This window comes from Lepidochelys olivacea (genome assembly GCF_965140295.1).
Source record: "Lepidochelys olivacea isolate rLepOli2 genome assembly, chromosome: 4".
NCBI classification, from domain to species: Eukaryota; Metazoa; Chordata; order Testudines; family Cheloniidae; genus Lepidochelys; species Lepidochelys olivacea.
The window spans coordinates 45,226,500-45,251,489 of record NC_140414.1 but is presented as its reverse complement, the minus strand read 5'-3'; the positions used below and the strand labels follow the sequence as shown (position 1 = coordinate 45,251,489).

Below are 24,990 nucleotides of genomic sequence, written 5' to 3'. Positions count from 1 at the left end.
ATCTATTATTGATTTTCAAATGTATCAGATTTCTAGATAAATATTATTTTTGAAGTGCTCTATTTCTGTGAACATGCATTCAGCTGGTTGAGGTAACATCTTTTATTGGACCAACGTCACTCATCTTGTCTCTAATATCTTGGGACTGATATGGCTACAACTAAATGGCATATATTCATCTGTCATTCATTTTTATCCTTCATTCTTGTAGACTACATTGATTTATTCCTAAATTTAGTATTTTTAATACATCTCTAACTATCCTAACATTTAAGAGTATAATTTCCTCTGGATGCTTACACAAGACATAACTACGTTTTACAGCTTATCTACATCAGAAAGTTGCACTGGTTTATCTTAAATAAGTTTTTAAACCAATTTAGTTAAATTGGTGCAGATCCCTGTATGGATGCTTATATTTCAGTTGAAATCAGGCTTATTTCAGTTGAGCTTTAATCAGTTAGCGACAAGTTTAAACTAAACTGAAATAAGCCAAACTTAAATCAAAATGTCTGCACAGGGGTTTGCACTAAAACAGTTAATTTTTAAACTTGAATTATACTCGTGCAGCTTTCTCATGTAGACAAGTCCTTATCAGAACCACAAATATGTAGAGAGAACTTGTATGAATTTTAATAGAAGTCACTTGCGTGCCTGGAGTGCTAAATACACCTACACATCTCCCGCATTTCAGTTGTAATTGAGTAAACAGAATAAACACATGCATCAGAGATAAGAGTTATAATGTTACTCTCAGAATATTGTTATTTGTTTGGTCTTTTGTAGTGATGTGCACAGTATGGAATGGCTGGACATCATCATCTCTGTTAGCTCAATTTAAATGAGACGTGGATATGCAAAATTGGGCTGTCTGAGTCACCTAACTGTAGCACAGCCTACGATTATGTGTTGGGTTGGACATGATGGTGGATCTGGGCTTGGGAATTGATCACACCTTTCCCTTTGATTTACACATGATATATTTTACATTTGCTTAGAATTATTGCATGTCCCAGTGTCATATAAAGAATACCATGAATAATATCTGTCTGTCCTTGCTGTTCCATCAGGGACTATGATGCAAACAAAATAAATTATATGTATGCTCAGTATGTCAAGAATACCATGGAGCCTCTTAATATACCAGATGTCTGCAAAGACAGAAGATTTCCATGGACAGTAAGTAAAGTGAAATTGGGTTCGGAATCCAGTAATAAAAGACACAGATGATTTTTTGTGCACCTTTCATATATGACCAAGTCTTGTGTGTGCTACCCTTATTACTACTGTCATTGCTGTTTTTATTGACTGCCGATGCTCAGAACTGTTTAAACTTAGAGGAAGATACGGTGCCTGGCCCAAGAAGTTTACAGACAATACAGTTCTGACACACAGGGGGCCAGGGGGGCCAGAAGATGGATTCATCACAAAGAAAATCAGTATAAAAATAAATCTAACTTTACTTATTTACTAGAGAATACATTTCCTAGGCCAAGAGAAAGTATGTTCTAAGGGAGGTTTGAATGAAGACAGGATGGAGGCTTTCCACATCAATCCTGAGGACTGGCCACCACAGTTTGCTGTAAGATTTGGGAGTAGACTCAGAAGTTCTTTCTCTCACTTTTGGTGTGGGAGAGGTTAGCCATGATATAGATGTGAACTGTTTGCTGTTCTGAGGGAGGTGCAACTGCACTTCTCTTCAACACCTCATGCTTCCCAGTCCACAGAGCAGCACCAGGAAGAGCCAGCTTGTAGCAGGGTGTCCCAGGGTGACCACTTGGATAGAAACTCGAGATTTAGGAAGGAAGGGACAATTGGTAACAAACAGACCAGTGTAGTGAATGCCCAAGCAACAGCTCTAGTGCCTTGGCGTCCCTATCAGCAAAAAGCAAACCTGTGCCTCTTACTCCCAGAACAGTGCCTGGAAAGTCACCTGGTCGTCTTGTTACACTTTTGCAAAGGCAGGTTGGTTTATTATAAGCTAATACATTTGTAGGAAGCCTCTTAGATAGTGGATGAGGGAGAGAGTTGGTGGGGGGAGGGAGTGTATTACTGTCAATAGATGGGCTTCCACTATACTCTCTCCCTTCTGGGGTTAAGCAGCAAGCAGGGCAGAAGGTACAATGTCCAACAAGATTGTTCCAATAACTGGATAATAGGGGCTGCTGGAGAGTTATGCAGTGCTTCCACTTTCAGCTGTGCATGGTTTAGTCACACTGGGAGCTAAGTGCTCTGCACTTTGCAGGATAGAGCCCACAACTAGCCCCATTTAATAGCTCATCGTGGGGGCGGGAGGTACAAAATAGATGTCCTGGATTAGGTAGACAAAGAAATAGGTTACTATTTGGCAGAAAATTTAAAATACATAAAAGAAACATTTTGGGACCAGTTTCAAACAGGTGTTTGTTTAGGACAAGCCCTTTGATTTGGCAGCAGAATTTGAATTTTCTGCTCATGCAGAAATGCATTGTTCTCTGGACTCTAAATGATTTATTATGCCGAAGAAAAATGTCGACATGTGTTTACTTCTAGATACATGTGCACACATGGACAAAGAAGAAACAGTAGTACTTCTGGAGAGGAATTCTAGATAATCTATTTTTTCAGCACAATGACATTGAGTCCATATCTTATACTCCTTTCCTGTCTATTCTCCCTCCCTCCATTTCTCCAAACAACTGATCATTGGTCTATTTCCTATAAGCTGTGTGCCTTGTGGGGTGCTTCAAAGTTCACTCAAGTCAATGGAGAGACTCCATGGGCCTTGGATTAGGCCACATAGGAACATTACCTTGGGGGCCATTGGTTCCCCTCCTCCTCCAAGCACTTAACTAGCTTTCATGAAAGCCCTCCTTCAGTTTCTCTCAACTGTAATTGCTGGAGAGTTAGGAGCAAAGGAACATTTGGGACAAATAATGGTTGCAGCTTGGAAAAAAGGTTAATGGTTTAAACACTAAATAATAGGGGAATCAGTGGAAGAGACAGGAGAAGAGGAAACAGAAGAGTGGCAAGAACAGAAGGAAATATTAGGGAGGGACAAAAGAGGAGAAAGTGGGAAGAAAAAATGGAGTGACCATGGACAGAAGGAAAGGACATGCATGAAGAGGGAGGAATAAGAGTAAAAAACAGATCTACATGGAGTGGATAGGATAATTTTCACCACTGACTCAAGTTAATGGAAAAACTTGTCACCTAACCAAGTAGAAACCTTGTGCATGGCTAACACTTTAGAAGGGCAGCATGCAAGGTCGCACTTCGGTCCACACGGGCATAGAAAATAACTGATGTCTGTGTGTCATTTTGAGGAAAGCAAGCAAATCTTTGGTTGATTGCTGATGTTCAAAGATGGAGAATTGGTGTATGGGGATGAGAGATGAATCATGAAATCAAGGTTCCCTACCAGTTTCTTTTCTCTCCATCCCAGTTTGGGCTTTAGGACTCTCGATAACCCCCAAAGCATTATTAGCTCACTTTTCATCAGCACCCTGCAACTGTTGCAAATTGTTGTATTTATAATGATTGAGCTTACCATTGAGTATTCAGACAGACATCCTCATACCTATGTAACTAACTACTGAGCAAGTGTATAAAGTGCAGCAGCAAATCTTTGAAGCTATGTGTCTGTGCACCTGAGAGGAGAGTTGAGACAATAGTTGTTACCAGCATAAATTAACACATTGCAGACAAGAGCAACACAGTATAGGTCACTGTATTCCAAACTCTGGTCTGTGAAGAGCTGGCTGGCTTCAGGGGGCTGGTGTTCCTCCTATTTTCCAGTTAATTTCACACGTATCAAGGCTCTTAATTGCATAGAAGTGCCTGGAGTCATATAAAGCATTACACATTACATCATCCCTTTGAAAGTTTTCTACAAAGCATATGCTCTCCTATACCGTAGGCAAAATGTTCCTTTATTTGTGCAATGATCGTGCCTGTAAGGCTAAAGAAAAACTAACCCAGGCAGCCAAGAATCAAAGAAACTTCTGAGCTGAAATATTAGCATGCTAATATTTTTTTCCTTCCCTTTTATGGAATCAGACATTGGGCCATGCTTTGTTCTTAGTTATCCCCATGAGATTCCAGTACTAGGTGTAACAGAGCAGAATTAGGTCTGTTTTCTTTCATTACTTAAGAATCCTCACAACTGGGGAAGTAGAGAAGGTATCTTAGAGCCCCACTAATTTCTCCTCAGCTACCCTAAGTTGAAAATCTGTCCCGAGTGTACAATACAGTCATTTTCATTCTAATGAAAGGAACTATCATAAAATGAAAAAGTGGACCCAAATGACTGAAAATTCATCTTGAAACTTTGTTATTACTCATTTATTTATTTATTATTCCCTAGTACCCATTATGATAGATGATGCACAAACACAAATGAAGACATGGTCCCTGCCCCCAAAGAGTTTATAGTGTAAGAATTACAGTTTTATAATCTGCCTTCCTTGCATGGCCTGCCAATCAGGGCTCATGAATAGATCTCTCTGTAAGTTTTTAACTATTCTTTATTTGCTTAACAGAATGAAAATGCAGAAAATGTAAACCAGCACATAAAAAGTTTGCTTTGTACACCAATAAAAAATGGGAAGAAGAATAAAGTGATAGGTATTACCATTTTGATTTGTTTACATTTCTGCTTGCACACTGCATGCCCAGTCGTTAATCAAAATATAATAACATGCATCTAACTGTTGTCTTTATGTGAGATAAAATGTATTGATATTATACTGCTGGATACTTCTGTATAATTTTGGATACTTGTGTATAATTGCCTTACTCTGGAGTAAAATCTCAGCAACATGAAATCTAAAATCACAGGAGAAAATCCTTAAGCACAATGAAATAGTTGTCATGCTTTTAATTCAGGGCACCATCATACTCCTTTCTGTCATTTTTTTACTTACTACAGATGAAAAAATACCAATAACACCTCAATTATTTTTTTCTACTTTTTCTGTTTATTTCCTTTGTGCACCTGCACTCTGCTGGTAATTATTTTCATGGTATCCCATGTAGACAGTCAGAGTTCCTTGTTCTTTGTATTGGTCTTTTGCATCGCAGTTGGTAAGAGAAAAGCTTTTCTTTAAAAAAATAAGAAAATATAAAAGCCTGAGACATCTAGCATATAGACTAAGGGGGAGAAGAAGCACCTGAAACTACTTCCACCTCTTCTTTTATATTTGATTGTTTAGATTTCATGTTGATAGGGACTTCTTAACATTTACATATGCTCAATTAATGTAACAAATTATAATGTAAAAATACTAGTCTAATCAATATTGTATTGAGGAATAGGAAGGACAGTCTATGGGATGATCTCTCTAATCATCTAGCTCCTTTGTGCCATTCAGCTGGTGCAAAGAGGCCAGAACTGATCACAACTAGTCAGCAGAAAATCCCCCTGTTGGAGGGCAATGCCCAGGAGAGGTAAGTGTGCTAGTGCTGAAATCTTCACCTGTCAAACAACTCTTCTGGCATGGGAGCGTTTTGGGGACAGGGAGCAAGCGTAGTGGAGCTGCACCTATTAACCATCCAGCAACAGTGGTGCAAGTTGGAGCTCGCTCTAACGCTCATCAGGGGTCTGAGTGGCCTGATTACAGTTCTGGAAATGGTTCTGAGGAAGCCCCACACCCAGGGCAGGAAGCAGAGGTCAACCACAAGAGTGAAACCCTAAGGCTCACACATGAATTTCTACTAAGTCCTTACACACAAGAATTCCCATTGTCTCAATGGGAGTTTGGACTGATTGATTGGAATTCACTTGGGTAAAGGCTGAGCCAAAACTAGGGAAGGGCCTCAGGATCTCCTCCATAGGTATTTCACATAGCCCTAGTCTAGACTAGGAGTAAAGATGTATTTTAAAAACAACTAACATTTTAAAACTTTAATGTGGACGTAGAAAGATTTATTATAACAGGTCAAGGTAGACTCTAGTGGGTAGCCTGGGGTTCATCTCGACTAACATACCTGTTAAAATACAGCTGGCCATGCATATTGGGATTTAGGTAACTTGGAAGGCTTTGTGTAGATTCTTGAATAAAGCATACATGACCATGGAAAAATAATGGATGGGATTCTGGGTGGCACCTGTAAGAGGGGCAGCACCGAACTTGCAGCCCAAGGGATGTGAGAAGCTATGGTGGTTTTAAGCCACAGTGTGGGTCTTGATATAATGCAGACTGCCTTGGGGGCCTATATAAGTTATGACAACCTACCTATGGGCTGAAGCCCTACATGTGGTGATGCTGCCCCTGATGTGTCCCTCCTGTCCCCAGCCCCGCCCCCATCACACTCTCTACTACAAGGCTTACAAGGGAGTTCTCTGAGAGCTGTCTTACAGCTGTTTTCCTCAGTTCCAGCATCAGGAGAATCCTCCCCATGCCAGATCTGGGTGTTTGGAGTCCCTTTACACCACTCCAGACCCTTTAGCCAGAGTACAGGGCTCAGAGCTTGAGTGAGGACTCACCCTAGGTATTCTTTGTCATTAAAGTCTCCGTACCATAGGCCTTTAAATATGTTTACAGTGTGAAAATTTTCTAAAAAGAAAAGTGAATCAAACGAGAAAAAGCTACAAAGTGCATCTAATGAATGATCCAGTGACTAGGTCGTGCCAAAAGTCACGCTTCACACTCAGTACAACTTCATGAAGATCCTGCCAAGCAGCTAGATGTTACCCATTTCTCAGAATAATTCAGCATCTATATCCTTTAGCTAGTGGAACAGGCCCAAGGTAATAAATGACACTTTGTCACATTTTTCATGTACTGCTGATGTAATCTTTTCGTATAGTCTATAACAAGTTTTATTACAAGGTCTTGTTTGTTGTTTGAACAAAGCTGTAAATAGAAAATCTACTTCTATTCCCCTATTACACTTGTGTAAATCTAGAGTAAACTCCATTGAAATCCCTGGATTTTACTTACTGATGTAACTGTAAGTAAGTGGTGAATCAGCCTCAAAGTACAGAAAAATATCTGCAAGTGGGTGAATATAACAAATGTATGCTCTTGTGTAAAGTTACACCAGGTTTTATATTTCATACAGTTATGAGATAGTTCTTTAAGAAATCAGTGGTTTCAATCATTGTAAAGTGAGATGGTTGCTACCCTGTTTTGCTTGGTGAGTACAATTGTATAATCCTTTCAAGGGGTCCTTATAGCTCCAGATTTTGTCTCACTTCTTTCTGCTGTTTCTCCCATTTAGTGTAAGCATCTCCATTATTGCTGTAGGTCAACCATCCATTCTTCAAGTGAGCAGTTAGTTTTCTTTTTAAAAAAAATGAAATAGGAACAAAAATAAGCGGGTTTTTATTTATAATTTTTGTTGCATTTCATGATGGTGGTCAGAATGTTTCTTTGTGTTAGTAAAGGAGCAAACACCAGGAAAAGTTGATTTGGGGGTTAAAATGAAAATATTTAAAACATGAGCATTTGTCTCATGTTAGCCCTGGCTGGGATGATTTAACTGGGAATTGGTCCTGCTTCGAGCAGGGGGTTGGACTAGATGACCTTCAGGGGTCCCTTCCAACCCTGATATTCTATGATTCTATGATTCTCCTGCCACTTTCTTATTTCCTGATGAGTTTTTACACTAAGATTTACAAGGGCAGCTCATGTTTTCACCGCTTTTTCCCTGTAGCCTGCATATTACTTATACGGCTCTCAGAGCACTGACACATAATGTCTGCCCCTCCTTGCTCTTTCTAGGCTTCTACGGCTTCTGTGACAGTACAGTGGCAATGCTGTCATTGGTCCTGTAGGGTAACATTTTCAAAAGTATCTAAGTCCCATTTCAAAAGAGACTAAGGACCTTAAAGCCTGTTGACTCTCAAACAGGATTTCAGTTCCTAGATGTAAGCCATTTTTTTGAAAGTGGAACTTCAGTTCATACAGTGCATCTGCACTTCGAGCTGGAGGTGTGATTTCCAGCTCAGGTAGATATACACATGTTCACTTTGATTGAACTAGGGATCTAAAAATAACAGTGTAGTTGTAGCAGGATGGGCTAGCCACTGGAGTAAGTATATAGGGAACATTCTGTAGACAGCTAGCTTGTCCCACCACCCACATCATCACAGCTACACTTCTGTTTTTGGCATGCTAATTTGACCAAAGTGAGTGCACATACGCTACCCCAGCTGGAAATTCTACCTCCAGCTCAAAGTGTGAATGTACCCTAAAGTCACTTTGGAGCCTTTGAAAATGTTATCCCTGTTCTGTAAATTTGCAGGATTAGAAACCATGTATATGTGCCTTTTCCAGAATCAAGAAGTTACCCAAGACTATATAATGGGGACAGTTCCTGAGGGAACTGTCTTGTGTTGGTTTCTGACAGCAGTTGCCATCCAGCTTCCCTATCTCTCAGCCACCCACACCGTCGAATTCTGCAGAATCCTAAGTGTATGTTGTTTTGTAGAAAGGGGTTTCCAATGACTACATATGGGAAATGGGGGAATACTTCATAGTCAGTGCTCCTATCTCCATATGTATTTTTGGGCCTCATTTCATGGAGACAGATTTGTTCTTAGTCGCCAGCTCCATGTAGCTGATGGAAACAGAAGGTCCTCAGAGAGGAATTATCTTTAACTTGTCTAGTTCTCAGGATTTACATTTATACCAGCTGCTTTTATGGGACTGTAGTGCACTGTATGATCTCTTGTTTTGAATACTCTACAATCCACAGAAAGCTGAGTTGAAGATTGAAATGATTTGGACACAGTTAGGAATTTTTCACTGTGCTTGTTACTCTGGGACAGACTTTTAACTCCTCATACAGGTTTTTCTATTGTTTGCTGTTCAAATTCATGATTAAAAGTCTCAGGCAGGCTGCATTATGTAGGTATATTTTTATTTTTAAGCTAAATGTCTCTGACAAGAACAGTAAATTTTTTTGGGAGAGCAGCTTTCTCCATCTTCAACAAAGCAAGAAAACCTTTCTGTTTGGTCTCCTTTTGGGCCTGTATACCCTTTAAATATGTGTTGAGAGCATTATAGAAACCTTCTGTGGTTTTTGTAAGTATGCCCCCCAAAAGAATTTGGGCTCCTTTAATTCTGATATGCATGGACCCACTGATGCCTCGTGGGAAAACTTTTGAAAAACATTCTATTTAGAGAATGCTTTGGCTTATATGTCATGCAGTATATTTACTGTAATTATCTCCCCCTGTTTTTATTAATAGAGGCATTTACATGAAAACAAAGTCTATGTTTTTCAGAGTTCATCTGATCTTCTGGTTTAGTCACTGCTGGAAGTCATAATCCCCTATTCATTACATCACAGTTGCTATGGAAATGATTATAATGTCATAAACAGCACTAAACGGAGAGTTGAAAGTGAGATCCATGAGATTGTCCCACACCCCCAAAAGAGTCTAGTGATAGATCAGTTCCTCTTCCACAGAGGGAAACCAATCCATTTCCCAATTAATTCGTATTCGTTGTTGTGTATTATCTATATAGCTGTAGTGCTGAAAGATCCCAATGAGGGATCAGTGAGCCACTGTGCTAGGCACCATACTCCTACATCACAAGAAGACAATTTTGCCCCGAAGAGTTTATAATTCAATTACAACATTTTTATTGATTTCAGTGAAAGCAGGATCTGGTCTGGGAGAATTTCCCATAATAGGGCATAATTTGGCAAAAAAGGGACACTTACTGTGCTATAAGTAGATTGGAAACTGTTCTGTGTACAGAACCTTTACGTTTCAAAGAACTCATTCCATACATAGGTGCAGCAATCATTTTGTTCTCAGAGTTGCTATAGACTGTTACAGAGAAGACACATCAAGACTTGGATATTTCTTGTTGTTTTTCCTTAATCTACAATGAGTAATTTTAGACCTTAAGTGTAGATTGCTAGCAATGGTGGGAATTTTCTGTAAACATTCCATAGTGTAGACAAGGCCTTAAAAAGGTGCTGATTACACCCACTCTTGATATAGTTGCAAAATAGTTTCCATTATAATTCCCGCCCCACCCCAATTCCCCTTTTCAGAAGCTGAGAGCAGCTCTGGCATTGTTGAGACTGTGACCCTAAGGCTGCACATTATAAGAAACAAAAAGTCAGGGATCCAAATTCTTCTCCCATTTATAGTGGTGTAATTCCAGAAGCAAGAAAATGCAAAAGTTACAGTTCCAATAGCAGTTTTAGTTGGGTGTCACCCCAAAATAGTGTTTTGTATTCCTGTTGTATTGGTGAAATATATAATTTAATATATTATTGTTTATACTATTAAATGTATGGCATAAAAAGCACAGAATATGCAATATGACAAAACTATATCTTCGATCATAATTTTTCCATTTCCTAACTCATAATTTTTAATTGTTCATCTGTAACTTTCCAGTGGCATAATTATTTACATTTGATCAGGCAAGTGTTTGCCCTCATAGTCAAAAATGTTAGAGGCATAAACACAGAAAGTTCTGTATGTATGTTACCGAACAAAGTCAGTTGAACTTGGTGATAACATCTATAGCTGTTTATTTTTAATAATAAGCCATCTGCAGTTAGGGCTTGATCCAAACCCAACTGAAGTCAACAGGAGGCTTTCCAGTGACTTAAATGGGCTTTGATCAGGCCCTGTATTGGAGAGACCACATCTCCATCGAACAGTGGTGGGCAACCTGCAGCTCATCAGGGTAATCCGCTGGTGGGCCGCGAGACAGTGTTTACATTGACTTCCTGCAGTCATGGCTGCCCGCAGCTCCCAGTGGCCGCGGTTCGCTGTTCCCAGCCAATGGGAGCTACAGGAAGTGGCAGCCACTACATCTCTGCAGCCCGCGCTGCTTCCTGCAGCTCTCATTGGCCAGGAACGGCGAACCGTGGGCACTGGGAGCTGCGTGCCTGTGGACAGTCAATGTAAACACTGTCTTGCGGCCCACCAGTGGATTACCCTGACGGGCCGCAGGATGCCCACCACTGCCATAGATCATAGCAAGCACACTTGAACTTTGAGCCTGAACTTGAAGTATTTTCTGTTTTTGTTTTTTTTTTAACTTTCCGGTACTGTTTCAAATAAGGAAGTGCAAACTTTATGTGCCACTATCCTGACATTCAAAACTGTTCTTTTGGCATGATTACAAAAATCTAATTAGCCTCTGAAGGACAAATTGTCTTTAGGGATTAAGTCAATCTAAAGTACTTTTAACAATAAGTCAAGAAGAAAACTGCCCTGTAGAATTTTGCAAGATAATGCAGGCTATACAGAGCTACATATCTGCATTGTAGATCTTCATGAATACTTGTAAATCCACAGACCAACATATAGTAGTGTAGTTTTTATTCTTTGGTGTATTAAAATAATTCTAGTAAAGTCCTTTTATAGCATTCTGATTTGTGTCCTGTATATATTTGCTTTAAAAATACATTGATTATTTGTTTTATAGACTATCAGAATTCAGAGAGCTAATATCTTGTTATGTTTTGTTTCACCTAAGTGTGGTATTTTAGCAATTGCTGTATTACTTCTTTTCATTCCTGTGACCTGATGTAGGGGTTTGTCAGCTTGTAAATAAGATGGAAGAAAACTTGGGCAAAATCAAGGCTTTCAACAGAAATGATGAACAGTTTCTGGAAGCCTTTGTCATCTTTTGTGGCTTGGGGATCCAGAATACACAGATGTATGAAACTGTGGAGAGAGCCATGGCCAAGCAGATGGTGACATTAGAGGTGAGCTCAAAATCTAGGCAACCCTTATTTGGTGCAGTATATAACCTAGTTTTGGTCCAAATTCTGCTTTCCCTACTCACAACCTGAAACTACTCAGATGAATAAAGTGAGCAGAATCTGGCCCACTGTGTTAACAGGAGCTATACTTATTTGCTGCTTGTTTCTGTGTTTGCATGCATAGTATTTTATTTGTTGTATTTGAACTGTACTCGTGGGATCCAGTGGTAGACATGAATGCTGCCTTCCCTAAACACCGTGCTGCACATTGACTACAGTGATCAACATAGGTGGCTTGTCCAATTGCACAGAAAGAGGAAATGGTTTGGGGGATTAGGGGTGTCCTCTTGTCTGAGGTTTTCTGTGATGATTTTGGCTCAGTCCTTTAGACAAATCAGAATATGCAATAACAGCAGGATTAGGCTTTCTGCAACTTCCTTGAGCTCCGTCAAAATATATTAAGCATAAATGTCATCTGGTCCTAGCCTTTGAATTGTTTACTGTTAGGTTTAATGACCATGGTGTTAAAGGAGGTTCTGACATGATATGCTGAATTACTTGGAAGATAACTGTAAGCCTGAAACTTAAATTTTGTAGACTTTGGATCTGTCCAATATGTAAATAAGAGTGCTTGCAAAATTTCTAAAATGTGGATTATATACCCAATAGCTTCTAAAGGAAACATTACAACTCTCATGTAAACATGTAGTTAGTCACTTCAAGCTGGGCAGATGATAACCGTACTGTCAAGTAATTTCAGTGCTTTTTAAAAATAAGATTGGGTGGTTTATTTACATCTCACATTAGTGACTCTGTTGGTTTATCATTTAAAAAATAAAATTCTGTAGAGGCTGTAAAAAAATGTCTTTTTTTAAAAAAAGCCAGAGCTGGACTCTTAGTTGCACATATGTTTAAAGGAACCCAACGCAGTAGCATTCTCCTCTCTTTTATTCTCACAATTAAAAAATTATATATGGGGTGGGGTTTTTTGTTAATTTAAAACAAAATATTTTCTCCTAGACTGAAACCTCTTCTTCCAAATTTTATCCAGGACAGAATTTTCTTTAATGTCTGAGTTATAAACCCATGAAAGAAAGAGACTTATTTTGGGAACAATGTCATCCCATAGTCATAGCTGTGCTGTGATATATTTGTCTTTGAAATGGGGTATGAAAGCTTTCCCAAGAGAAGGAGTTTTGGTGATATTTTTTTAAAATCAGAGCTCTTTGGTCACGTATAGATTTTCTTGGCCTGGCTATATCAAGAAGCTGCTATGACGAGCATTCCTATGCCCATGCAGAGCTCCATTAAAGTCAGTGCATTGCAGGCATAATCTCAATTTATTTCTCTTTTTAAAAAAAAAGATTTAGATGCTTTTACAGTGCATGCTTTTATTTGTATTTCGGTTTCTTCATTCCTTATCCCATAGGTCCTCTCATATCACGCTTCAGCCGCTGAGGAGGAAACAAGGGAGCTGCAGGTAACAGCGGTAATAGCATTTTTTAAATAATAGTAAAAAAAATGCATTCTTAATATATGGAGCAACGAAGGATGGTCCAATGTGCAGGGTAACATTTTCAAAAGTGCCTGTGTTAATTAGGTATCTAAGTTACAATGAAAACATATCTGTTGCTGAGTTTCATTGGTGTATCATGGGTAAGGCTGCGTTTTAGTCACAGGTATTTTTAGTAAAAGTCATGGACAGATCACGCACAGTAAACAAAAATTCATGGCCCATGACCTGTTCATGACTCTTACTGTATACCCCTAACTAAAACTTGGCCAGGGGGCTGCAGGTGCTCTGAGGGGGCAGTCTGGAGGCACCACAGGTGCTGGCGGGGGGGATGGCCTGGGCTCCCCACTCGTGCTGGAGGGGAGGCGGGTGGCACGCAGCCCAGGACCCCTGCTGGTGTTGGGGGTGGGGAGGGTTGGCGGGGCTGGCAGGCTCCCTATCCAGCTCCTTATGTCCCTGCAGCTCCTAGGGGAGGAGCAGCCAGGGGCTCTCCATGCGCTGCTCCCGCCACAAGCGCTGGCTCCTCAGCTCCCATTGGCTGGGAACAGCAGCCAGTGGGAGCTGTAGGGGCAGGGCCTGCAGGTGCAGAGCCTCCTGGTGCCTCCACCTAGGAGCTTCAGGGACATGCCAGTGGGAGCCAGGGAGCCCCTCCACCCCAAGGTAAGTGCCGCCCTGCACCCGAACCCCTAGCCCTGAGCCCCCTCCCACACACCCAAACTGTTGCTGCTGGCTGCTGCAGAAGTCAGAGGTCACATTATCCATGATCTCCATGAAAGTCACGTTATCCATGATCTCCGTGACAGACATGCAGCCTTAATCATGGGACATGAAAAGACAGCAGTGCATCATGGGAGATGTAGTCTAGCCAGGGAGCTTGGTCCACAGGGAGAATGGGGGCACTGAGGTCTGAACCTACAACTACCATGAGACACCACGGCAGCTCGGGCAGATGCAGAGTTTAACATTATCCCAGAATGAAAATTTTAGATATTTCTGGATCAAAATTTTTGATAACTTTTCATTCCACAAAATGTTTTATATTGCAGGTTTTCATCTGCTTTGGGATGAAAACAAATGTTGAAATATCAGAATTTCCACAGGACAGAAATTTTGTTTTTCTATCTCTACCTAAATACTAATCCTGGGATATTATAATTAATGTATTCCCCTCCTTTTCTCATTGTGTACTTCTGTAGTTAACATCCACTACCCCATGAGTCACTGCATCTAGTAGGTCAAGGCATGTTTCATGCCTCTCCAGTTCTGGGACATATTGCTGATGCCCACTGTTTGTCCTTCCCTGAATTTCTCAGTCACCACATTCTTCATTATAAAATTGAAGTTTGTTATCATTAGGTATGCTTCTAACTTAAATGGATGGCCTTAGATATCTCTTTTCCCTTCTTATCTGTCTGTGTGTCTGGTATCTTATCTGTGTGTCTGGTAGAGGACTCCTGGCTTTGATACCTATTGTCCTAGTCCCTAGGAGGCAACAATTATGTTTTCTTTTTTGGCCACACTTCCTTGGGCCACTTTTCCCCAACGGAGATACCACCCAGGAGAACATGTCTCTTCTTTCTAGTGGCTTCCATTCAGGGCTTGCCTCTTGATCACTGATTGGGCTGCTGATCTCTGTTGGGTTCTTAGTCTGAGGACAGAATACTAACTGCAGCCAAAACTGTTAAAACAGTTCTTTTCTGCATTATCTTTTATTCTTACAACTTTTAGTTTTCATTGAAGCCACATTCCTCCATCTTCCTTCATTTCTCATAGCCTCTGCTATTCTCTGCATTCTCTCAAATTGCCTTATCTTTCCTGAAGATGCCTTTTGTCTCTTTCCAGTTTTCTTACTTTATGACTTTTTTCTCTTTGGCTTCATCTGCCTCTCAAGCCTCTCCATCCTTTCTCCAAATCAGAGAGGGCAGTTACATTTCAAGATGGGTATCCCTTATGTTCTTTCATTTGTTGTGCATGTCCCACATCAGACTGATTTTGATCCTTAATTTGCCATTCTTTTTAGTTCATCAATGACTGCAAAGTGCTTTGAGAGCCTCTGATCGAAAGTGTTATGGCAAATGGTGTTTCATACTTTGGAATGTCTCTTCACTTCTTGGAACCTCTTAGTGTCAAGGGACTCTGCTACTGTAACAGCTCCCATGCTGCACTCTCCTGTTTGCTTCTCAGCTAACTTTTTCTGTGCTCTGTATATTGCTACCAACTCAGCTATTGCCTTGTTTATGGCTTGGTTTACCACTCAGTACCTCAGTACATGTCAAACTTTTGTTTGGATTCACTCCGTTGCTGACTCTTCTCTCTGAGACCAAAGATAAGCTTGAGGTCAATGGTGGTAACTGAAGTCAAGAGTTTTCAGACAAAAGGCAAATTTTGCTAAATGTGGGAATGCTTTCTAGATTTGTTTATTAAAACAATGTCAGGGGCAAATTTGGCCTTCAGACTGAGGCTAACATCGGGAGCTTGCTTTTTCCACTTTCTCTGAGCTTGGCACTTACGCTGTTATAGTCTCTCATGTGTGCATCTAGAGAATGTAAAATAACAACACGTTAGTGGCTTAACAAGCTACACCACAGATCTTCTGGGGAGGCTGCCAGTGGCTAATTTCCTCCCAACCATCTGGTGGCTCTCTCAGGATTCAGAGATCATTAGTGAACTGTTTTCCTTCTGTAGGATTTGTAAGACCATGAAGGGCCTCTGGTCGCTAGCCTGCTCCACTTTCCTATTGCAGAGACAATAGGCCTTTGTCAGTCTTGCTACTTTGTGAAATAGGTCTTTATTTTCAGTGAGCCTCCTTTACGTGAGTAGAAGAATTAAACTGCACATGATAGTGGTAGATGACATCAAAAAGAAAACTTGCATTCTGTTTTGCATTTCATCATTCAGAGTTTGAATAATACTCTAAAGAATCACTCTTTTTATTGCCTATAACATCTTCTTGGAGGAACTACTATTTTTTTAAGAGGAAAGAACCCAAGCCAAATCAATAGACCTTCTGCTGGTCATAATTCACAATGTGATGAGCACTACTGAGCATGCCAATGTTTGTTGGTTTATTTATGTTGATTTGTACAAAAGAGGGAGAGTTTTCTGTTCTGTTTTTATATACCAAGGCTCTGGTGCCTCTGCCATATGTTAAAAATACAATCAAACCAAATGCACACAAAAATAACTGCAGCCTCCCCAAAACCACAAATGGAAAAACATAAGTCACACCAACCACAGACTCCAGCCCACAGCGCATTCACCTTCCCTTTCCAAAAGCCTGGAAAAGTGATTGGATTTGTAGCATGTGCTGAAGGCCAGCAGTTTGTGCTATTGTGAACAAGGATGGGGACTGACTCCAGAGTGTAGCGTTCCTGACAGAGAAGGCCCTGCCAGCAGCTTCCTTTTTTTAAAGCTGGTTGGTGCGGGGGGATTCCAGTTTGAGTGTCTCTGCTGTACCACTGGAAACCATACCCTGAGAGATGTGGTTTCTCACCCAAACGCTTTAGATCTTTATAGATCAAAGCTGGCATTGGCCTAAAGAGGAGAAATTATTGGAATCTTTTTTCCTTCAAATTTTGAAATTTCATCAAAGTTCAAAACATTCTGACTATTTCTGTAGCTGGGGAGAAAAATGGGGAAATATATTTTGTGAATAATTTCTCAATGTTTCCAGTTTGTTTTTTGAATTTCAACATTTCATATTGTGACCTGTGCTGGGTCAATGGCAGGACGTTAGGTTTCAAGGGTATGTCTACATTGCAGCTGCGAGTGAGCACCCAATCCTGGGTAGACGGACTCAGACTAGTAGGGCTCGAGCTAGCGTGCTAAAAATAGCAGGGTGGATGTTGTGACTCCATCAGAGACTCAGACTAGCCACCCAAGCTCAAGCCTTGGGGGTTGGGTGCCCCCATGCAGCAGGAAAGCCCATTTGCCAAAGATGCTGCCACTTCCCGCCCTAGTATCATTATCTGAGTTGATTTAGAGTGCAGCCCCTTGTCCAGCACAGTGCAGTAGTCTAATCTCAAGGAGACAATGGCCTGGATCCTGGTAGCAAGGTTCACAAAAAGGAAATGATCTCAGTGTCCTGGCCAGGTGTGTATAGGCAAAGAAGCTCTCCCAGTCACTGCTGCTACATGATCATCTAACAGCAGCTAGGGATCCAGTAATGCCCCAGATCTTTAACTTGAGTAACAAATGGTGGGTTCACACGCTCTGTTAAAGGGCCAGATAAGATCTTTGCCATACCTTCAGTTGCTTACCCCATCTCACCAGCATCACTTGTATCTTAATACTGTCTGGAAGCATATTAAACCCAGCAGTATGAGTCTGTGTAAGATGATTTAAGATCACCTTCAATCAGCTCGTCCTTATTCAGGCTTATGTCCCTATCAAACCCCAGGTAAGGCATTTGGCAGCATTTGAGTCAGATGAAATTCAGAAAAAGAGCTGGCTGTCACCAGCATACTGAAAACACTGCCAGCCCAAGCCTCATCACTAATTCTTCCAATGACTGAATATACACATTCAACAACAGAAGGCACAAGATAAGAGCTCTATGAAACACCACATGAGAAAATCCTAGGCTTAGAAGAACGGCTGCCCACAACTACCTTCTGAGACCTCTCAGAGAGGACTGAAACCATGGAAGAGTGACCCCCCCCCGCACCCCATCTACTCTCACTGAGGTTTGCAAGTGAGCAAGGTAGTTGCACTTATAATGCAAATTGCTGCCATGCATCTAAAATGAAAACTGACACCTAGGACAATTGCCAGATGGATGTTTTCACCTAAAATGATTGCAGATCTCCAAATACCCATTCAGTAATTTTCAGACAGTTCCCAGTATAGTATTACAGCCCATTATCTGACATGTCAGTAGACTCTTTGTTCTTAAAACCAGGGTAAGAAGCTGATCTTACTCTTCCTTTAAAAAAAAATCTTTAAAAATCTGTAGTCAACAAACCCCATTTCTGATATACACTCATGAAAGCATTTTTCTTAGTTTGTTTACATTTTTAGCAACAGAATAAAACACTTGGAAATGGCAAAAAACTGAGCTGTTTATCATGTTTATCATATTTTTCTGGAGCCATCTGGCAGCTGTTTTAGGAGGGTTGGAGGTCAAACAACTCTCAAGATCAAATGGATCATTTTAAGTTGGTTGGAAGTCGGTGCTCCTAGGCCCAGTTTTAACTTAAATACAGGGTAAATGTTTGTTCCTAAATCTGAATGTATACTCTGCATTAGGAATATGTATTTCTGTCTTTGGCTAGAAAGAACAGCTCTGTTTCTACTTTTAACCTGTTTAAGGTCCTGATCTGGGAAAGTACAGGCATAAGTCTATCCCGTTTTAGAATTGTACTTTAGCACATGCTTGAGTACTGTCCTAAATAGGGTTACTTCTCTGAAGCAGAGTCTAGTTGCTGGAAGACATGCATTTTTGCACCCATTTACATGTGCTGAGCAGTTAGCCCATTGGAGTAATAGGCAGCAAGTAGCTAGGGCTAGAGGGACTCAGCCACCAAATGTGAGCTATGTTGCCACTACCCAGTGGCCCAGCAGCAGGACAAGCAAGGGGAGTCCCTGGAGCCCAGTGGCAGGCAGTGAGGTGGATCTACAAGGCCCTGGCACGGAGCTGCAGGCAGAGTCCGTCCTGAGTGTGTCCAGTGCACTGCGAGCCAGACCCCATTCCTGGCATGGTGGTGACGAGTCTGTCCCTTCCCTTCCAGCAGAGCTGGGGCTGGTGTCTGCGGGGGAGAGAGGAGTGGTGAGACAGAAGGAGGAGAAGAGAACAGTAGAATATCAGGGTTGGAAGGGACCTCAGGAGGTCACCTAGTCCACCCCCCTGCTCAAAGCAGGACCAATCCCCAACTAAATCATCCCAGCCAGGGCTTTGTCAAGAGGAGGGGAAGGGGCTGTGGAGGAGGGAAGCCAGACCCAGCTACAGCCAGCTGTGGTCACTGGGCTTCTTGTGCTCCCAGCCCCTTGCCCCTCCAAATAATCCACCAATACCTGACCTAGCCCTCAACCACTGCTTAAACCCATCCAGCTCCCTGCTGCCCCATCCCCAAATAAACACCACAACCCTCTCCTGCCCCGCACATAAACCCAAACTCCAGAAGCCACATTATTCTGCCACAGCCCCACCCATCCGCCTTCCCACTACACCAACCCTCATCTCCCCAATAAACTCACCACATCACAAACCTGCCCCAAGCAACACCCTTATGAAATATGACCCTGCCTAAGCCCTCCCTCCATTCCCTAAAGCCCCACAGACCCTCCCCGCCATTGCTCATGCCCCTCTTAAAACCTCCCAATCCCCGAAATAATACTTCGCTCCCCCCAACCTCCCCTTTCACTCCTGCGCCCTGTCAGTCCATGACCCCTTACCCCCCAGGGCACTTCTGCTGCCACCAGCACCCAAGTCCGTCTACCGTACAGATCACCTCAAATGTCACCACCTCCTGGCTGCACCAACCCCCTCTTCTATCCTTCATTTGCTCCAGGCACTTATGGCTCCCCCAGGAACTCCCTGCAGGGTCCCTCACCCCTTTAGCCCTGGCATCAACATCCCATCTTCACTTTGGGGTGTTACATGGGGCTGGTGACTGTTTTCCCCCTCCTCTACACTCCCCCTCCTTGTCTCCTTGGGATGGGCAGATGGTTAGCCCTCCCACATTCGGAGGAGCCCACCACAGCAAGAGCCAATGGGCTGGAGCGCAGAGCCATGCCACTGCCAGGGCGAGTTGAGGGTGCACACCCCCCTCTGACACTTCCCAAGGGTACCCAGGGTGGTGTGAAAGAGACATTGGTGTGAAAGAGACCTGTCTGTACCTGCCATGGATCAGCTCCCTGACAACCCCGGCCACAGGCACTACAAGTACTCCCTTCTGAGCCCCACAGTCTCTGCTGTCTCTCTGCAGACAAACAATAAGCACACACCAACCCCTGAACCCTCTGAGTGTTCCTGTGGAATGCCAAGCCTCTGTTCCACTGAATACTCACAAGACTGACAGATTTCACCACTCCTGAAGGAACAGTACCCCAGCTTATTAGTTTTAACTCCAAATCATCACTCCACTTAACACACAGCACTTAGATATTTTTTAGTGAAAATAAGAATAAGTTTATCATCAAAGAACAGAGATTCAAGTGATGGAAAGTAAGAATATTGGAAACAAAGGGTCATATATAAAACAAAATAATAACATGCTTTTTAGAGCCTATCTTAACTTCTACAGGATAGTTTACCCCCAACTGCTTTTCCCAGTATTTTCAATCAGGTTGTTTGAGATCCCTCTTTCATAAGATCAAGCCTGCTGGTGGCTTGTCCTCACAGACTGAAGGAATATTGGGGATTCATAAGATCAAGCCTGCTGGTGGCTTGTCCTCACAGACTAAAGGAATACTGGGGATTCATCTGCATCCCAGGTATAGTTCCAAAAATTAGTTCTCTTTTCTCCTAAATGGGCCCTGCTGTTCTTGTTAGTTCTTAAAGCCCCCACAATCTACTCATTAGCATTCTGCTCAGACTGTAAATGGGGATCCCTTGGGACCCATATAATACTCAGGTTTCAGAGTAACAGCCGTGTTAGTCTGTATTCGCAAAAAGAAAAGGAGTACTTGTGGCACCTTAGCTCACGAAAGCTTATGCTCAAATAAATTGGTTAGTCTCTAAGGTGCCACAAGTACTCCTTTTCTTTATATAATACTCAGTTTCACATGACCAGCCAGGGAGAGATAAACATCTCTTCCCCCACTCCTGACAGGAGTATATGGGTCACCCTTTGGTGACCTGCCTTAACATACAGACCTAGAGAGCATAATTTGTAGTATCTATCCATAGCTCCTCACATATTGTCCATACATGCATCTCACTATGATCAGTATGACACAGGCTTTCATTAGAGAATTTACATGGCATTCTTTGGCAGACTAGTATGTAGATACCAGACCCAGGGAATCTCTGAAACCCTTATGTACCCCTGATCCCTCTGCCAGTTGGCATCAAGAGGTCCTTGGGTCATACACTCACCGGGGCTTCTCCTCCACATTGGGCCAGGATAGAGAGAGTGACCCATATACACTGGAGAGCAGAGCCTGTCAGTTCACTCAACTCCCCTCAAAGAATATTTTCACAGGTGATTATGATTGGAGTCCCTAATTGGGGCCTCCAGACACGATCAAAATACATACAGTAAGCAACAGTAATTATAGGCCAGCTCATTGCATCACAGTTATGCAGAGAAAGGTAACGGTAGCTCCTCTTCTTTCCTTCCCTCTTCTGTGCCGCTTGGTAATTTTACTGAGGTGGAAAAAGTGAACATATTGGATGAAAGAAGTGGTTGTTTGGGAGGTTAATACTACATTTAGAAAAGTGCAGGCTAGGAACAATAGTTAAAAAGGCTTTCAAACAGCGACACAGGAGAAGGAGCTCTGTTGCCTCTGGGAACCGAAAGGAGAAATAACCAAGCCACAGTTGTGTTGATGTATAACTGGAAAATTGTGGTTTCTATCTCTCAGTTGGGGAGAAGTTTGTTGCTTTTCTTCCCATGTGGGCATCAAAGGCAGGAGATCAGTGAATAGAAAGAGATAAATTATAGAAGAGGTCAGAATGCAAGCATGAGAAAATGTCCTGGTGAGCTCCTGCTGTGTACATCCTTTTACCTCATGAAAGATCTGGTTGCAAACGCCTTGTGTTTGCTTCACTTTGTATAGCTAGGGAGAGAGTTGATACACCACTAAAAGGATGATGATGATATAGCAAGCCATTGCACTTTGCATTATTAAAATCCTGCGAGTTCCACCCCCTAAGACAGCCAGGCTCATATCCTCTGTGTTTAATATGCCTCAAAACAGTTGAAATTTCTCACGAGGGGATGTTAATTTATTGGGGAAAAGAACAGAGTCTCCCATACTGAGAATCACAAAATTACACCGACTGCAGTGTGACAGGTTCCCCCTGGGGTGCCACCTGGAATTGGGGTACCACTGAGCCCTCTGACCCACCAGCCTGGGATCCCTCTCACACTGTGCTGCTGTTACAAGCTGCAAAGCCCTCCGAGCTTGCACTTTCACCAGCATTCACACAGGTAGGGACACACCCAGCTGCAGTTACATGCAGGCTCTCTAACCACTAGCCTAGGACCCCAGAGCAGTATCGTCCTGCCCTGGTCAAATCTGGCCAGTATATGGGTTTAATACCTGGTCCGCCTCTCCCTCAATATGAAGAGGACCATGCACACTTGTGGTAACCAAGCAAAGATTTTCCCCAGACACCTTAGTCAAACACACACTGTTTGGATTAAAACATAAAATAAATTTATTACTACAAAAGAGAAATTTTAAGTGATTATAAGTGATAGCAAACAGATCAAAGCAGATGACCTAGTAAATAAACAAAAATGCAAACTGAGCTTAACACACTAGATGAATTAGCAAATTCTCACCCTGAGCGATAAACAGGCTAGCAGATTCTTAAGGCACAAGCTGCCTTGGGTTTGCAGCTTGGGTTTGCCAGGTTTTCATACACAGGCTAGAAATCCCTTTAGCCTGGGACCATCACTTCCCCCTGTTCAGTCTTTGTTCCTCAGGTGTTTCCAGGTGTGCTGTAGGGAGCGTGAGGTGCCATCATGATGGCATTTCCCCCTTTTATATATTCTTCTCACTTACTGGAAAACTCTTTTGCTGTGACGTGGGTCAAACAGTTCCCATTGTGTATTGCTATCTCTGAGAGGTTTCTATCATATACAGTTCCTGGGGTAGTCCTTGTGCTTCTGTGCATTTCCTCAATAAGCCATTAACATTGTTTGGCCTTTTTGCTGTTGTACCTGAAAGGCTGCTTGTGGGCGTTTTCAACCTCACAACATGTTTCAGTAACACATACATAGCCTAACTTCCTAACTTCACATACGACGAAAGGACCTACAATTCAACAAGATATTAATGTCTAGCAGATCAACTTTTAGAATGATACCTCACAAGGCATACTTTGTGCAAAACATATCCTAATTACATGACCGTGATGAATAAGGGGTGCCAGGGTGACACACACAGAACTACTTTTTCCCCCCCTTTAGCTATTTTGAGTGAGGTGTAATAAATCTTGTGATGCAATGTATTTATTATCAACATTTTAGAAGTGGAAAAGGTTGGCAATTCAAGGAAGGCTAAGTAAAATAGTAGTCCTAGTTCACTAAATCATTGTTTTTGCACTGGGAAGCAATGTGAAAAACTTGTAGCATTTGGAGTTACGTTTTGAGTGGCCATTAGGTTTCCCAAGTGGTTGTATTATTTCCTATGGAGAATATTGGCAGCATGGCCCCTTCACCTACCAAGGCCCAAATGTGGGACACTGGGTGAAACCAAAATGAGAGACAAAACTATTAGGGAAAGCAGTTTATAGTAATGTAGGATTCCTTTTTAAATGCCAGTTTCCATAACCTCAGTTTCATGATTCTACATTTCTGATTTAAGTAATACACACCAATAAAAGTGAGAAGAAAGTAAATGCGGCTGTAAAAGGAGGATGTCATTTCTACCAAGAGAGAGCTGAGCAGCATGATTACAATACTAGAGTTAATAGAAATATTCCTGGGCTTCAGTAAGGATAAAGGTGAAAGATAAAACACAGGCCTCCTTTTTATCTTTCACTGTCTTGATTTTTATCTGATTTTTAAAAAACATATCAATAGATATATAGTTGAAACAGCTGTAAGGGAACTGCACTGGAAAATCCTGCCTTTTTTTATTTGTTACAAAAAAACGGTATGAGCTTTTGGATCATAGTGCCACACTCTGCTTCATTTATCTTGATATTTATTTCTAATATCCTTAATGTAAAAGCCCTGAAGATGCCGCAAAGAGGCTTATATAGTAATATCACTGCTGTATAAAGAAAGTGAAAATGTTTGGAGACATTGGAATAGTTAGTGCTAAATGTAGTGCCAGATTTTGAAAGTTAAGTTGCAATGGGTGGAGCTGAAATTTTCCATGCCAAGGGTCAGCCTCACTGTAATTTTTTTTTTCTTTTTTTTAACATTTCAGCAGTACAATTTCAGCCATTTCTGCGAATGAGGTTAGAGGAAAATTGGTAGTTTGATCCACTTTAAAACAATTCTTACTGTTTCTTTGTTTAGGTTTAGTGCTTCCAGGGTTTAGAGCAGGAACTTGAAATTTGACAGGATCTTATGGTCAAAGAAGTGCCTTTTGTGTCCCTAATTCACAAGCCTCTGAACATTTTCGGTGGAGCATGTTAGAACGTTGCAGCTAAAACCTGCTTAAAAATCAATGGCATGATGATGATGGCCCTCAGTAATTTAGGTGATAGAAGGATGGTCCAGGTAACCCTTTTAATAATTTTGGCTTATGGATAAATTTACATTAATTCTAAGAACCAAATAAGATTAACATTGAACAAACAAGGATCGGGACAGATAATCAAGGGAATGTAGTCACCAGCTTTCAGTACAATGCAAAGGTAAACTTTATCAGAATACTGCTGTTCTCCTGATGCAAAAAGATGTGATTATTCCAGACTTTCTAACTGCTACTGCTCAGTTTGTTCTCTTTTATTTTTCCCAAGACGGCTGTTGTGCCATCTGCACAATCTCTCAAGCTGACTGACTTCTACTTCAGTGACTTTGAGCTTTCCGATATGGAGACAACACTGTGTTCAATTCGAATGTTCACAGATCTCAACCTGGTGCAGAATTTCCAAATGAAACATGAGGTACGGAAGCTGCAGAATGCTATTTACATGTGAAGGGAAAACATCAGACAACTTCACTTCAAAAATGTGTGTG

The 24,990-nt window shown here is 41.6% G+C and overlaps 1 protein-coding gene across 3 annotated transcripts in view; it reads left to right on the top strand.

Annotated features, from left to right (window-relative positions):
- PDE5A (phosphodiesterase 5A) overlaps positions 1–24,990 on the top strand; it is an 89,933-nt gene that overhangs the window by 40,874 nt on the left and 24,069 nt on the right. For 2 of the 3 annotated variants that reach the window (XM_084626679.1, XM_084626677.1), the window contains 5 exons: positions 1,071–1,179; positions 4,521–4,605; positions 11,498–11,673; positions 13,100–13,159; positions 24,771–24,917. In XM_084626679.1, the coding sequence (XP_084482805.1) occupies positions 1,071–1,179; positions 4,521–4,605; positions 11,498–11,673; positions 13,100–13,159; positions 24,771–24,917 (577 nt within the window). The remainder of the gene's footprint in view (positions 1–1,070; positions 1,180–4,520; positions 4,606–11,497; positions 11,674–13,099; positions 13,160–24,770; positions 24,918–24,990) is intronic. The other variant, XM_084626678.1, reaches the window with a different exon arrangement.